We start from the raw sequence: 14,152 nt of genomic DNA, 5'->3' as shown, positions 1-14,152 counted from the left end.
GCTAGGAGGCCGATTTTTCCGCCAATCATTTGCCTAGTTCCCAGTGGGCGGAGCGCGCTCACCGCGTCTGTGGTAACCCGGGCTGCGGCAAAGGAGCCTGCAAGAGGCGGTGAGAGACAGGCAACCGGGTTGGGGGAGGCTGAAGTGCCTTGGGGGTCCTGATCTCGGTCCTCGTGACTGCTGGAGGAGGAGGAGGGCCTCCTTTACTCCAACTAAAGGACGCAGGCGTTCCTGACTGCCCCTGATGGACCAGGGCGAGGACCCTATAGGGTCCTATAAGCAAGAAGATGGTGCAGGTGGAGGTAGTTGGGAGGTGGTGGTGGGGTGCTGTTGACCGCCCTCTGCGGTTTGAATCTAGTGGATCAGACATTTTTCTCGGGTCTCCTTCGCTTGAGGCCCACTGGCCTCCCAAGGGCAGCTACTAGTTCCACGCGCGAATTATTCTATCCATCAACTATTTATTTATGTCTTTTCAAGTATTTTTATTTTAAATGCTTCTCACTTGAATGGAAATGTGCGTAAGGGCACGTTCTCCCGCACTCCCGTGTTCCGTGTTCAGTCACACTTCTGTCAGGCCCAGTGCTGCGCTAAGAGTATCCGCAGTTTAGATTTTTTTTTTTTTTTTTTTTTTTTTTGTACTGGGGATTGAACTCAAGGGCATATAACCACTGAGCCACATCCCCAGCCCTTTTTTTTTTTTTTTTTTTTTGTATTTTATTTAGAGACAAGTTCTCATTAAGATGCCTAGTGCCTCCGTAGGTTTCTGAGGCTGGCTTTGAACTTGCGATCCTCCTGCTCCCACAGTTTATATTCTTGGCTCTCAATCTGGAACTATCCAACAAGGAAGGTTTTAAGTTCACTCCTTAAGTTTAGTTATCCCACTAATACAATCTGACGAGACTGAAAATGCAAAGATGTTCAGAGCAACTGTGTGTAAAAGTTGCCACAACCAAAACTAAATACACTAGATATAGTCTAATGCCCAAACACAAATTGATGCATAAGTGTATGGAAAATTGTAAATTTAAAAATGAGGATGCAAAAATTAGACTTTAAAAGTTGAGTGAATATGGAGATTATAATTAGCACTTTCCAACTTCTTGGAAGGCATATTCTTGGAAGGCCTCTGTACTGGTAATTAATAATTTATAAGTACAGCAGATTAAAGTGGGAGACTTGTGTTTGTTGATCACTGTTTATATCTGTACTAACTTCCTTTCTTTTCAGAAGTGATGCTTTGCAGTCCTTCTAAAGTGTCTATGTAGCTATCAAATTTAAGAACCACTGTGATGGTTCCTGGACCATGGACCTGAAGCTTTCTCAGAAGAGTTGGCTCTAAATGAACACTTTGTGCTACCTACTCAGTTCCTTCTGGTCACCCTCTGTGATGACTTGCTTGAGGTCAAGGGTGATGGCCCAATAATTGAAGGAAAGAAAGGGTTATAATAATCCAGACGGAATTGAGTTCAGAGCATTAGTGATGGTCTCTGTTCTGTTTTAGCCATTTAATTTGTCCATTTAAAATGCCCCATTACCCCATCTCATTCATTCATGATCTTTTTCAACAGCAAAAATAAAGCTGAAATGTAAATTATTTCAATTTAAATGGGATGATATTTGTAAGTGGCATACTCATAATATTCTCTTTAGGTTAGGCTAATTTTGCCATATTTAAGTAAGGTGCTGCTCTTCAGTTCTTGTATTCAGATATAGGTGCATAATATAATTTATTTTTATCCTTTTTTTTATATAAGGAGAGAATATGACTGCTGGTTCCGTGTGTGTCCCTCAGATCATACCACTTCGAGTGCCTCAACCTGGAAAAGCAAATCATGAAATTGATAACAATACATTTTTGGAAATGAAATCAGGTAGGAATCACATGTGTTGGAAATTGTTTAAAATAACATTGTCATACTCTTTGTGTTCATGTGGTTGCTGATTTATCTCTTTATATGCTTTCTATACTCAGGATGTTGGGAAGTTTGTAAAACTTTCATAATTCCAAACAATGTTGTACTTCGGTTGTTTAAAACATGGTATATATTTAGATTAAAATGGTTAGCTTTGACTAAGCTCTCATTTATATAGGTACACAGTTCCAATTGATTCACCTTAGTTGAACTTAATTTTAATTAAATTAAAAAATTTAAAAAATTAAAATTTAATTTAATTTTCCCAGGAAGCTTGTTATTTTGCTTGGATAATAAATTTAACTTACTATGGGCTGGGGTTGTGGCTCAGTGGTAGAGTGCTTGCCTAGCATGCATGAAGAACTGGGTTCGAACCTCAGCACCACATAAAAACAAAATAATGTGTCCACCTAAAACTAAAGATACATAAATAAATAAATATTAAATAAATAAATTTAACTTACTAATACAGACTTTCAAATGTCTCAGTTTAGAAATGGAATCCCAGCTTTGACAACATCTGATGACCTAGGGCACTTTACATAGCCTTTCTGAGTCTCAATTTCCTTATAGTAAGATAAAGTTAGTCATATCTGCCACTTGGAGCCATTGTAAGGACTGAGTGACTTGGTATATATGTGAGGTGAACAGGATCTAGCATGTAATAAAATATGTTTTAACTATTATAAAAATAAAAGAGAGAATATATCTCCTGGTAATATTTATTCTTCAAACTCTTAAATGTATCTATATACATACACACACATGTTCATTTAATGAACATGAGAAATGAAAGCTTTATAGATCCAAAATTTGGGCTGGGGATGTGGCTCAAGCGGTAGCGCACTCGCCTGGCATGCATGCGGCCTGGGTTCGATCCTCAGCACCACATACAAACAAAGATGTTGTGTCCGCCGAGAACTAAAAAATAAATATTAAAAATTCTCTCTCTCTCTCTCTCTCTCTCTCTCTCTCTCTCCTCTCTCACTCTCTCTTTAAAAAAAATTAAAATGTAAATATTTGTGCTCATAGTTCTTATTTTGATACAAGTTTTTGTTTTGATACAAGGTCTCACAAAGTTGCTGAGCTGTCCTCAAACTTGTGATCCTATTGCTTCAGCCTCCCAAATACCTGGGATTACAGGTATATGGCACTGTGCCTGGAAAGATACTATTTTTTCAATCTCAGAAATTAGCAAAATTAAAAGAAAAATAGGTAACATACTTTATCGGGGAGATTGTGGTTAAATAGGCATGCATGGCGGGTGGCAGTGTACGTTGCTTAATCACCCAGGGAGTGCAGTTTGAATATATTAATCAAAAGTACAAATGCAAAGTCAGGCTCAGAGGTGTGTGCCTAGAGTCCCAGCTACTCAGGGAACTGTAGCAGGAGACTTTCAAGTTCAAGGACAGCCTGGGCAACATAGCTAGACACTATCCTAAAAATGTTTACAAGTGTACATACCTTTTGATCTATTAGTACTATTTCTACATATTTGTTTTACAGATATACTTACAAAAAGAATTCTTTATAGGATTGTTCATTACAATGCTTATGTTTGCAAAAGCAAACAATCTAAGTGTCCATCTTTAGAGAGTTCAATTGTTGTTCACCTGTATGAGGAGATTGATTGCAGTCATAACAAAAAAAGAGAATGTTCTTTATGTGTCAAAATAGAATAATACCCAAGACATGTTAATAATTGAAAAAAGAAAAGAAATGTGTGGAACAGGATATAGTATGCCACCATGAGTGTTAAAAGGGAGGGGGAAATAAGACTATATACCTATATGTACCAATAAAGGTGTTTTTTTTTTGTTTGTTTGTTTTTTGTTTTGGTACTAGGGATTGAACTCAAGGGCACTCAAACCCTAAGCAACATCCCCAGGACTATTTTATATTTTATTTAGAGACAGGGTCTCACTGAGTTGTTTAGCACCTTGCTGTTGCTGAGGCTGGCTTTGAACTGATGATCCTCCTGTCTCAGCCTCCTGAGATGTTGGGATTACAGGTGTGTACCACCACACCCAGCCCAATAAAAGTTTTCTGAAGGACACTCAGTATACCATTGGTTGTCTTTGGACAGCCAATGTGAGATCTAAGAGGGAGAATTTCATTGTATAGCATTTTTAAAGTTTTGAATTTTTAATCTGAATTTATTGCATTTAATTTTTAAAAAATATTTATTTTTTAGTTTTTTAGGTGGACACAATATCTTTATTTTATTTTATGTAGTGATGAGGATTGAACCCAGTGTGCCGCACATGCCAGGCGAGCGCGCTACCGCTTGAGCCACATCCCCAGCCTGCATTTAATTTTTTTCAGGCATTACAAGAATCATTTACCAAGTCCAAAAAAATATATAATAAGTCATTTCTTAAGAAATGCTCAAGGCTCTGCCATGCCCAGTGGCACACACTTGTAATCCCAGCAGTTTGGGAGGCTGACAGAGGAGGATCACAAGTTCAAAGCCAGCCTCAGCAGTGGCAAGGCACTAAAAAACTCAGTAAGACCCTGTCTCTAAATAAAATACAAAATAGTGCTGATGTGACTCAGTGGTCAAGTGCCCCTGAGTTCAATCCCAGGTATCATACTCACCACCACCAAAAAAAAAGAAAAAAAGAAAGAAAGAAAAGAAATGCTCAAGGTTGGGGGTATACCTCAGTAGTAGAACACTTACCTAGCATGTGCAAGGCCCTGGGTTTAATCCCCAACACCACAAAACAAAATGAATGAAGAAGTGCTCAAAAAAAATTAAAAATTAGTTTCTGTTTTCTATTGTGGATGGTGTTATCTTAAAAACTGACCTCTATTCTATTTGTATCAATGCCCTGTTAGAGACACAAAAGAGCATAATGGTTCAAGAGCATAGGTTATGGTTTCAACTGACCAGAAGTCATACCACAATGCATCTATTATTTAGCAATTTTGTTAATCTCTTAGGGACTCAGTTATCTCATCTAGAAAATGGGCATAAAATAGGGACTCATAGAGTTATACAGATGAAGTCAGAAGTGAGCTCATTTGGGCTGGGATTGTGGCTCAGCAGTAGAGCCCTCGCCTAGCACGTGCAAGGCCCTGGGTTCGGTCCTCAGCACCACATAAAAATAAATAAGTAAAATAAAGATATTGTGTCCAACTACAACTAAAAAATAAATATTTTCTTTTTAAAAGAAGTGAGCTCATTCATGTAAAGCACTGTGCTAACACAGAAAAAGAATTATTGTTAGTTATTTTCATATATATATTCAAATTCATATGTGTGAATTTTCATATGTTTATATGTATGTGTAGAAACTCCTCAAATAACTGACATTTAAGCATTATTCAGGGGTAGCCTCTTTAGTGTTAATTTATAGTTATCCTGTTTTGAATTTTTCAGATACCCCAGATGTCAACATATATTATACCCTGGATGGCAGCAAACCTGAATTTCTGAAGAGAATTGGTTATGGAGAAAATAATACGTTTAAGTATACAAAACCTATTACTCTGCCTGATGGAAAAATACAAGTTAAAGCTATTGCAGTCTCTAAGTAAGTTAAGAAAGTGGTGATCAGACTGATTTATAATATAATGACATTATGTTCTGATTTTACTTATTTATTCCTTTGAGAATTAGTGTTGCATTAGAAAGACACAAAAAACTTAATGTAGCATATACAAGTAACTCATTGTTTTATTTGCATTTTACTGAGGTATGCTGTAAAGTGCATTCAATGAAGTGAAATCAATAAGCTCAATGAAGTATCATTGTGTATTAACATTGCTTTTATTTCAAATTCCACTTTGGATCTTCAGGAAGAAGAAAGAGCCTGCCTAGGGTTGGGAACCTCCTCTAAAGAGCTTCTCCTGGCTCTGAGGAAAGCATTGCATTTACTGGATGGTTCTTATTCCTCAGGATGCAGCCTACAACAGCACCATGATTCACTCTTTCATTTTGTATTGATTTAATTGATCTTTTTTTTTTTTTTTTTTTGGTGATGCCGAGGATTGAACTCAGGGCCTTGTGCAAGTAAGGCAAGCACTGTACCAACTGAGCTATATCCTCAGGCCCGATTTAATTGATCTTTGAAGCTATTGTCTTTTCACAAAAGTGGAGGACATTAGCCACTTTATTCTTCCTTTCCCACTTGGTGCCTTTTAACCATTTTGAAACCTTTTTGAAAACACTATTAATTTGGAAACCTTCACCATATGTTGTAGGGGAAAAGCCTCAATTGCTTAGCAAGTCGGTGTGATTGTGATGGAAGAATCATTTTGTTCAGCAAGACCGGTTTGACCGGTTTGGCCACATTTCGGGAATCTATTTAAGCACCAAACCAAATACCTGTTGGCCCCAGACTCCCCCTGCAGGCTGAACTACTGCATGACCCTTTTTTTTTTTTTTTTTTTTTTAATATTTTTAGCTGTAGATGGACACAATATCTTTTTTTTTTTTTTAATGTGGTGCTGAGAATTGAACCTAGTGCCTCACACATGCTAGGCAAGCACTATACCACTGAGCCACAACCCCAGCCCACTGCATGACTTTTTGAAAAGAGGAGCAACTTTACCAAAGATGATTGTTTTGGTATCTGAAAATTAAAAAAAAAAAAAATTAAAAATAAAATGAAGCTGGGTACAGTGGTGTATGCCTGTTAGTCCCAGTGGCTCAGGAGGCTGAGGCCTGAGGAATGTGAGTTCAAAGCTAGCCTCAGCAAAAGCGAGGTACTAAGCAACTCAGTGAGACCTGTCTCTAAATAAAATACAAAATAGGGCTGGGGATGTAGCTCAGTGGTCGAGTGCCCCTGAGTTCAATCCCCAGTACCCCCTCAAAAAAAAGAGTGAGACAAAATAACCCCTTAAATGCATCATTGTTATTTACTAAATACTGGAATTTTGTTTTTTCCCACTTACCAAGGCACTTTTTTTTTTTTTTTTTTTTAGAGAGAGGGGAGAGAGAGAGAGAGATTTTAATATTTATTTTTTAGTTTTCGGCGGACACAACATCTTTGTTGGTATGTGGTGCTGAGGATCGAACCCGGGCCGCATGCATGCCAGGCGAGCGTGCTACCGCTTGAGCCACATCCCCAGCCCACTTTTTTTTTTTTTTTTTTTTTTAAGAGAGAGTGAGAGAGGAGAGAGAGTGAGAGAGAGAATTTTTAATATTTATTTTTTAGTTCTCGGCGGACACAACATCTTTGTTGGTATGTGGTGCTGAGGATCGAACCCGGGCCGCACGCATGCCAGGCGAGCGTGCTACCGCTTGAGCCACATCCCCAGCCCTACCAAGGCACTTTTTAAAATTTTTTAAAAATTTGTTTTAATTAGTTATTTATGGCAGTAGAATGCATTTATGCACTTTGATATATCATACATAGATGGGATATAATTTCTCATTTTTTTGAGTGTACATGTTGCAGAATCATATTGGTCATGTAGTTACATATATACATACATTAATAATGTATGTTTCATTCTACCATCTTTCCTATCCCCACATCCCCTCCGCTCTCCTCTAAGCCACTTCTATCAAAACAAATCATCTCAATTATCATTAAAAATTAGAAACCTAAGTACTGATTTACAATATAATGACATTATGTTCTGATTTTACTTATTTATTCCTTTGAGAATTAGTGTTGCCTAATACTGGAAGGCTGGGCCCCTTTAGGAGCTGCTAATAGAATTCAGATAAAGAGGTAGTTTGAAGGGGGTAGTAAAGCTTTCAAGAGAGTTTAAAAATAAGATCTTTATGCCTCTCACCAACTTTTTAAAAGTTTTTATTTATTTATTTATTTATTTTTGTTTCTTTTAGTTATACATGACAGTAGAAAGTATTTTGACATTCTCACCTAACTTTCTCTGTGCCCACTGAGTGCTTTAGTAACACCAAAGTATTTCAGATGTGCTCAGTTTCCCAGGCTGGCCTCATGCTTGTGGTCCTCCTGCCTTAGCCTCCCAAGTCTCTGGGATTACAGGTGTGCAACATTGTTCCTAGATAAAATAGTTTTTTATGGAAATTATACTGCTTTATTTAAGTCAGTTTCTAGGTACTTAAGGTAATTTCTTAGTAAGGAGTCAAAGGACTTTAAATGAGAGTGCTAATAACACTTGAAGGTTATTAACATATTAAGAGGAAAAATTGTCAAGAAATTTCAAATGACAGAGGAAAATGTTTATTATGTAAAGAGTGGAAAAAAATAAGGTACAAGTTTACACTTATGACTTTAACTGCACTTTAAAATGCATAGAGAAAAGACTGGAAGAAAACATGCCAAACCTTAGCAGTCACTGCCTTTGATGACAAAATTATGTATGTTTGCTTTTTATTCTTGATAACTTTAACAGCTTCCAAAACTTAACTTTTGTGATAATAAATAAAGGGATAAATAATAAATAAAGGATATCTGAAATTACATAACTAGTTCTTCTCAACTTTGCTGAATCAGCTAGTCATTATTGCATAACAAACCATTCTAAAACTTAATGTCTCAAAAGAACAATTGCATTTGTTAATTATTCTGTGGGTCAGTATTTTGGATTTTTTTCAGTTTGTTTGTTTTGTTTTGCTACTGGCAATTTAACCTAGGGGCACCTTACCACTGAGCCCCATCACCAACCCTTTTTGTTTTTTATTTTGAGACAGTCTAACTAAGTTGCTCAGGGTCTCCTAAATTGCTGAAGCTAGCCTTGAACTTGTGATCCCCCTGTCTTAGCCTCTCAAGCTGCCAGGATTATAAGTGTGTGTCACTGCATAGTATTTTGATGTGTATTCAGGAGGTGGTTCTTCTGATGATCTTGCCTGAGATCAGTTACATAGCTGTCTTTTTTTTTTTTTTTTTTTTTTTTGGCTCATTTTGAATTGGATGGTCTCAGAAAGCTTAACTTACATGTCATGTTTGGTGCTGGCTATAGGCTGGAGCCATGTCTCCTGCAAGATATCTTTATGTTTTCACAAGGTGCCCCAGTTCTAAAATGCAATAAGAGAAAGGACAAGTCCTGCAGATGTTTTTTTAGATTCTGCTTGTGTCATATTTACTTGGCCAAAGTAAATCACATGGCCACACCCAAAGTCAATGTGGTAGGAGATTTTACAAGGGCACGGATGCAGAGAGGTATGGTGGTGCCTCAGAACCCATTATTTTTTTCCACTTTTTTTATTGGTGCATGATAGTTGTACATAATGATGGGATTTGTTGATACATGTTCATATGTACATATATAAACCATATAATTTGACCAGTATCATGCCCCAGCACTTCCCCTCTTCCTTTCCACCTCCCATCTTCTGATCCCTTTCCTCTACTAATGTCTCTTTGATTTTCATGAGTCCTCCACACTTTTTTCCCCCCTTTTCCCTCTCTAGCTTCCACATAGGAAAGAAAACATGTGACCCTTGATCTTCTGAGTTTGATTTATTTTGCTTAAAATAATGATCTCTATTTCCATCCATTTCCTGCAAATAACATAATTTTATTTTCCTTTATGTGAATAAAACTCCATTGTGTGTATATACCTCATTTTCTTTATTCATTCATCTGTTGATGGACGGACACCTAGGCTGGTTCCATAGTTTGGCTATTGTGAATTGTGCTGCTGTAAACATGAGCATGTAGTTTCTTGACTCTAATTTTTTAGGATAAATACCAAGGAGAGGTATGGCTGGGTCATATGATGGTTTCATGCCTAATCTTTTGAGGAATATCCATACTGATTTCCATAGTGGTTGTACTAATTTACAGTCTTACCAACAATGTAAAAGTGTTCTTTTTCCTCTACATCCTCTCCATCATTTATTATTATTTGTATTCTGATGACTGCCATTCTGACTTGTGTGAGATGAAATGTCAGTGTTATTTTGATTTGCATTTTCCTAATTGCTAATGATGTTGAACATTTTAAATATATTTTTTGCCATTTGTAGTTCTTCTTTTGAGATGTGTCTATTTAATTCATTTGCCCATTTATTAACTGGGTTACTTGATGTTTGGATGTAAAGTTTTTTGAGTTATTTATATATTCTAGATATTAATCTTCTGTCATAAAAGTAGCTAGCAAAGATTTTCTTCCATTCTGTAGTTTCTCTCTTCACATTATATAATTATTTGCTGTGCAGAAAGCTTTTTAATTTGGTGCCATTCTATTTGTTAACTCTTGGCATAATTTCCTGAGCTTTAGGAGGACCAATTATTTTACCAGTCTATCACAGGTGCAAATTAGAATTACCCAAGGAGCTTTGCAGAATCCTGATGCCCAGGTCACACCCAAACCAGTTAAATAACAGACTCTTGGGGATAGGACCCAGGCATCAATATTTTAAAATACTGATTATTCAAATATATAGGTGATTCCATTATGCAGCCAATATTGACCACAATGGACATAAAGCAATGGAAAATATGTTTTTGTTTATAGATATTTGATCAACACAATGTTTTGTAAATATATTTTTATTGAAGTATGAAATTCTAGGATGAAAAGAAAGAAATAGGGCATCATTGCAGGTGGATATATGTGTGTGTGTGAATTTTGCATCCAAGAATGGTTAGAGAAAAGAACATATGTGGACAGGAGGGACCAGGAACTTGGGAACATCTCAGGAAGGGGAAGTGTGTTGCCAGATGTTGATGACCTATATTGATGATCCAGTCCAGAGTCTGTACACTCTCTGACATTTGTCTTGCTTCTTTAAAAGTCTCCTTTGTGGTCCACAATGTCCCATCTTGGTATGATATCATTTGGTAGTGTGTTGGCAATGAACTTGCAGGGTTCTGCCTTCTCCCTCACTGACCTCATATAGGGGTCACAATCAATTAAGCCCAGTAGAGATTAAAAACTACGTTGAACTGAAGATATGGAATTGGACTCAGAGTCCTCTGAGGATAATTGTTTTCTTCAGTAGAACTATGAGGGACTCTCCAGTTTTGCAACAATGGTTGAGAAAACAGATTTTCAGTGTATTGCAGCTCATCTCATAGACCTCCATTTGTAGCCCCTTGGCACACATAATATGCCCTAAAATGTTACTTCTCTACCTGGAGGTCATAATTCAAGCTCATTGTGTAGAGGTAAATTCCAAGAGATAGTACAATATGTTCTATTTATGTGAAGAAGTAGATCCAGATGTTATCTACATAGGCAGCTACAAAGGCAAGAAGAAAACTACTTTGAGAGATGTTGTTTAACGATATGTAAAGAGGACAAAGCTTAGAGACCCTCAGATTTGGATTTTAATCCTAGTTCTATCACTTACTCTGTGTGCCCTTGATTAAATTGCATGGACTTCTGACTCATTTTTCTCGTTTGTTAAATGAAGTTAATAGAATTTGACAGCTGTTGTGAGGATTAGAATTAACACACTTAATACAACACTTGGGTTCACACTTGCAGTAGCAGTTGCTGTTGTTTGTTATTTTGATTCTTAGCAAAGAGCTAAAAGATTGCTATTTGCTATTGTGTGAATCAACTCAAAAGACATACCTCATATTTGAAATGTTTATGCCTGGGTAAACAAATGGTTTTTACTTAACCCTTTTAAGTTCCTACACTAGGGGTTTTCAACTGGGCATAATTTTTCCCCCACAGGACATTTGATAATGTCTGGAAACATTTTGGTTATCATATGTAGGGTGATAATGTGCTTGTAGTGGCAGAGGCCAGGGATGCTGCTAATCATTGTACAAGGCACAGGACAAAACCCTTGAAGAAGAATTATCTAACCCCAAATTTCAGTAGTTTTCAGTGGGTTGAGAAAATATGACCTAGATCAAGTTGTGGAATATCCATAGATGCAGCTTCATAACTCCCTTGCAGCCATTTAAGTACCTTGGTATTTTATTGTGAGACTAGAGCTACACAAAAATAATTTTCTGTTTGGATGTACTTCATGTTGATATTCCAAAGATACATAGTTAAGGTCTCCAGAATCTAGCCCTTAACAAAAGTTTATATATTTTTCAAATGGGATTTGGGCTCTGAGTAGGATTTACAATTCCAACTCCAGACCTAGTCCTTTTTCAGGATCATAATCAGGATGAAGTCCTTCTACTTAGCAGGCAACTTAAGCTGGACTTTGGGCTGTTTTTAGCTGGGATAGAGTCCATGGGTGAATGCATTATCTGGGTCCCCAAGGAAAGGGCCAGCTGTGGTAGGGGAGACAACCTGGGCCTTACACCAGTAGCATAAGTGCAAGATATCAGGCTTCCACTGTATGGGGTTGGAAGTGCCCATTAAGGGAGCTCTGTGATTGTTCAGAATCTGAATGATCCCTGATTGAAGATGTTTGTGATATCAGGGAAGTGTGCTAATAAGGAGGACAATTAGATTTTAAATGCCATACCTAGAGCCAAAGGTGACCTTGCAGATGACTTGGATCCTGAGGTGAATGAGTTAAGCATGTAGTTAATATAAATGATCATTTGTATGTGCATTCACACATTTATGCATCTACAAATTTGGTTTTGATATTTTTAAGTGCTTTCCCAGTGTTTAGCTACCTGTGATTCACTCTAGCCAGTGAACTTGCAAGTATCCTTTGATTACAGAAAGCCAGGCATATTATTTCTTTACTATAGCCTCTCAGGTAGATTGTGGTTGTTTAGATTAATATATATATATAAAATAAACACATCACATAAATACACCAAGAATTGGTTTCTGGAAATATAAACATGAAGGGAAGCCAGGCACGATGAAGGCAGTCTGATCACCTGAGACTCCCATACTGTGAGGAAGTTCAAGCTATCCATATGGAAAAAGAGCGGGGATAGAAGAGAGAGGGAGAAGGAGAAGGGGAAAAGAGAAAGAAGTTATTTGAGGGAAGAACACATTTTGGAAATGCAGCCCAAATGAGCCTTCAGTTGACTCTACTTCTCCTGACACATGATGTCAATCACATGAAAGAGAGCAAATGAGATCTGCCCAGCAGAGACCAGTTAATCCACAGATTTGTGTTTTAAGGCACTACATTTGTGGGGTACTGTGTTAGCTTTCCATCAGTATGACAAAAATTTGAGAAAAATCAGCTTAAAGAAAGATTTATTTTGACTCATAGTTTCAAGGTTTCAGGCCATGGTCACTTGGCCCCACTGCTTTGGGCCTGTGGGAGGCAGAACATCCCAGCAGGAAATGAATGATGGAGCAAAGCTGCTTACCTCCTGGTGGCCAGGAAACAGAGAGGAGGGGCCAGGGTCCCATATCCCCTTCAAGAGCATGCCTCAAATGACCTAATTTCCTTCCAGTAGTCCCCAACACCTGAAGGTTCTACTGTCCTCCACAAGTACCATCAACTGGGACCAATCCTTCAACATGTGAGCTTTTGGGGGATATTTAAGATTCTGACCACAGCAGGTGATTTGTTACACATTTAAAGACTCCCAAACAAATGAGATAAGGAAAGACTTGAAAATTAAGTTTTGATTTCTTCAATTTAAAATGAAATACATTTCAGACCGAGGCTAAGGAACTTTAAAGGGAGTCATTTTATTTGCTAGCTACCTTTTCTTTGAATCTTTGCATAACACACTCTTTCTTTTTTTATTTTCAGAGACTGCAGACAGAGTGGAATTGTAACTAAGGTATTTCAGGTAGATTATGAACCACCAAATACAGTTTCTTCTGAAGACAATGTTGAAAATATTCTCAAAGTTTCTTCAAAGGCAAGTAATGATATTATGCATTCAGATTATTACTATATTCTTCGTCTGTCCTTCTCGGTGGGCACATCTTCCCTTTCATTATATCACCTCTGCTTATAGTCAGGTCCTAATTTAAGTAAAGTCAGTATCAGCCATTGTGAAGTATCTTCACTGATTCCTCAGCCTTTGGTCAATTTCTCCTCCACTTTAGAGATTAGAATTCCTACCCAGCAACACTGCCCATGCTCCAGTGTCTTCAGTGGCTCTTCCTTACCTACTGAAGAAAGCAGAAAATTTTAGTCTGCCATGCAAGTAATCAGTGTTCATTCTTGGCCAGGCTCTCTTGCCTTGACTGTAATTTTCCCCCTGTGTAAACTCCAGTTAAATTAAACTTATACACAGTGTTTTATCACTGCACCAAGTCTTCTCCTTTTAAAAACACTTTGATCATGTGATTATTTGGTTCTTTGTCAGTCTTTGCCATGTGCTGTAAGCTCCAAGGTGGCATAGAGTGTGGCTGCCATACTCAAAGCCTTGCTCAAGAGAAGGCTGGAGAGGGTGATGAGTATATATGTGGTAAATAGGTTCATCAGGAGAAGCTCCCAGTGGGCATAGACT

At 37.6% G+C, this 14,152-nt stretch overlaps 1 protein-coding gene across 1 annotated transcript in view; it reads left to right on the top strand.

Moving 5' to 3' along the window:
- Positions 1–20: 20 nt before the first annotated feature.
- DZANK1 (double zinc ribbon and ankyrin repeat domains 1) overlaps positions 21–14,152 on the top strand; it is a 75,987-nt gene continuing 61,855 nt past the window's right edge. Inside the window, exons 1-4 of the mRNA XM_081289869.1 lie at positions 21–109; positions 1,755–1,871; positions 5,296–5,449; positions 13,444–13,555. Coding sequence (XP_081145995.1) covers positions 1,763–1,871; positions 5,296–5,449; positions 13,444–13,555 — 375 coding nt within the window. The 5' untranslated portion in view covers positions 21–109; positions 1,755–1,762. The remainder of the gene's footprint in view (positions 110–1,754; positions 1,872–5,295; positions 5,450–13,443; positions 13,556–14,152) is intronic.

This window comes from Spermophilus citellus (genome assembly GCF_964194105.1).
Source record: "Spermophilus citellus genome assembly, chromosome: 4".
Taxonomy (NCBI): domain Eukaryota; kingdom Metazoa; phylum Chordata; class Mammalia; order Rodentia; family Sciuridae; genus Spermophilus; species Spermophilus citellus.
Note: the sequence above shows the minus strand (reverse complement) of the source record. Positions and strands in the feature narration are given on the sequence as shown.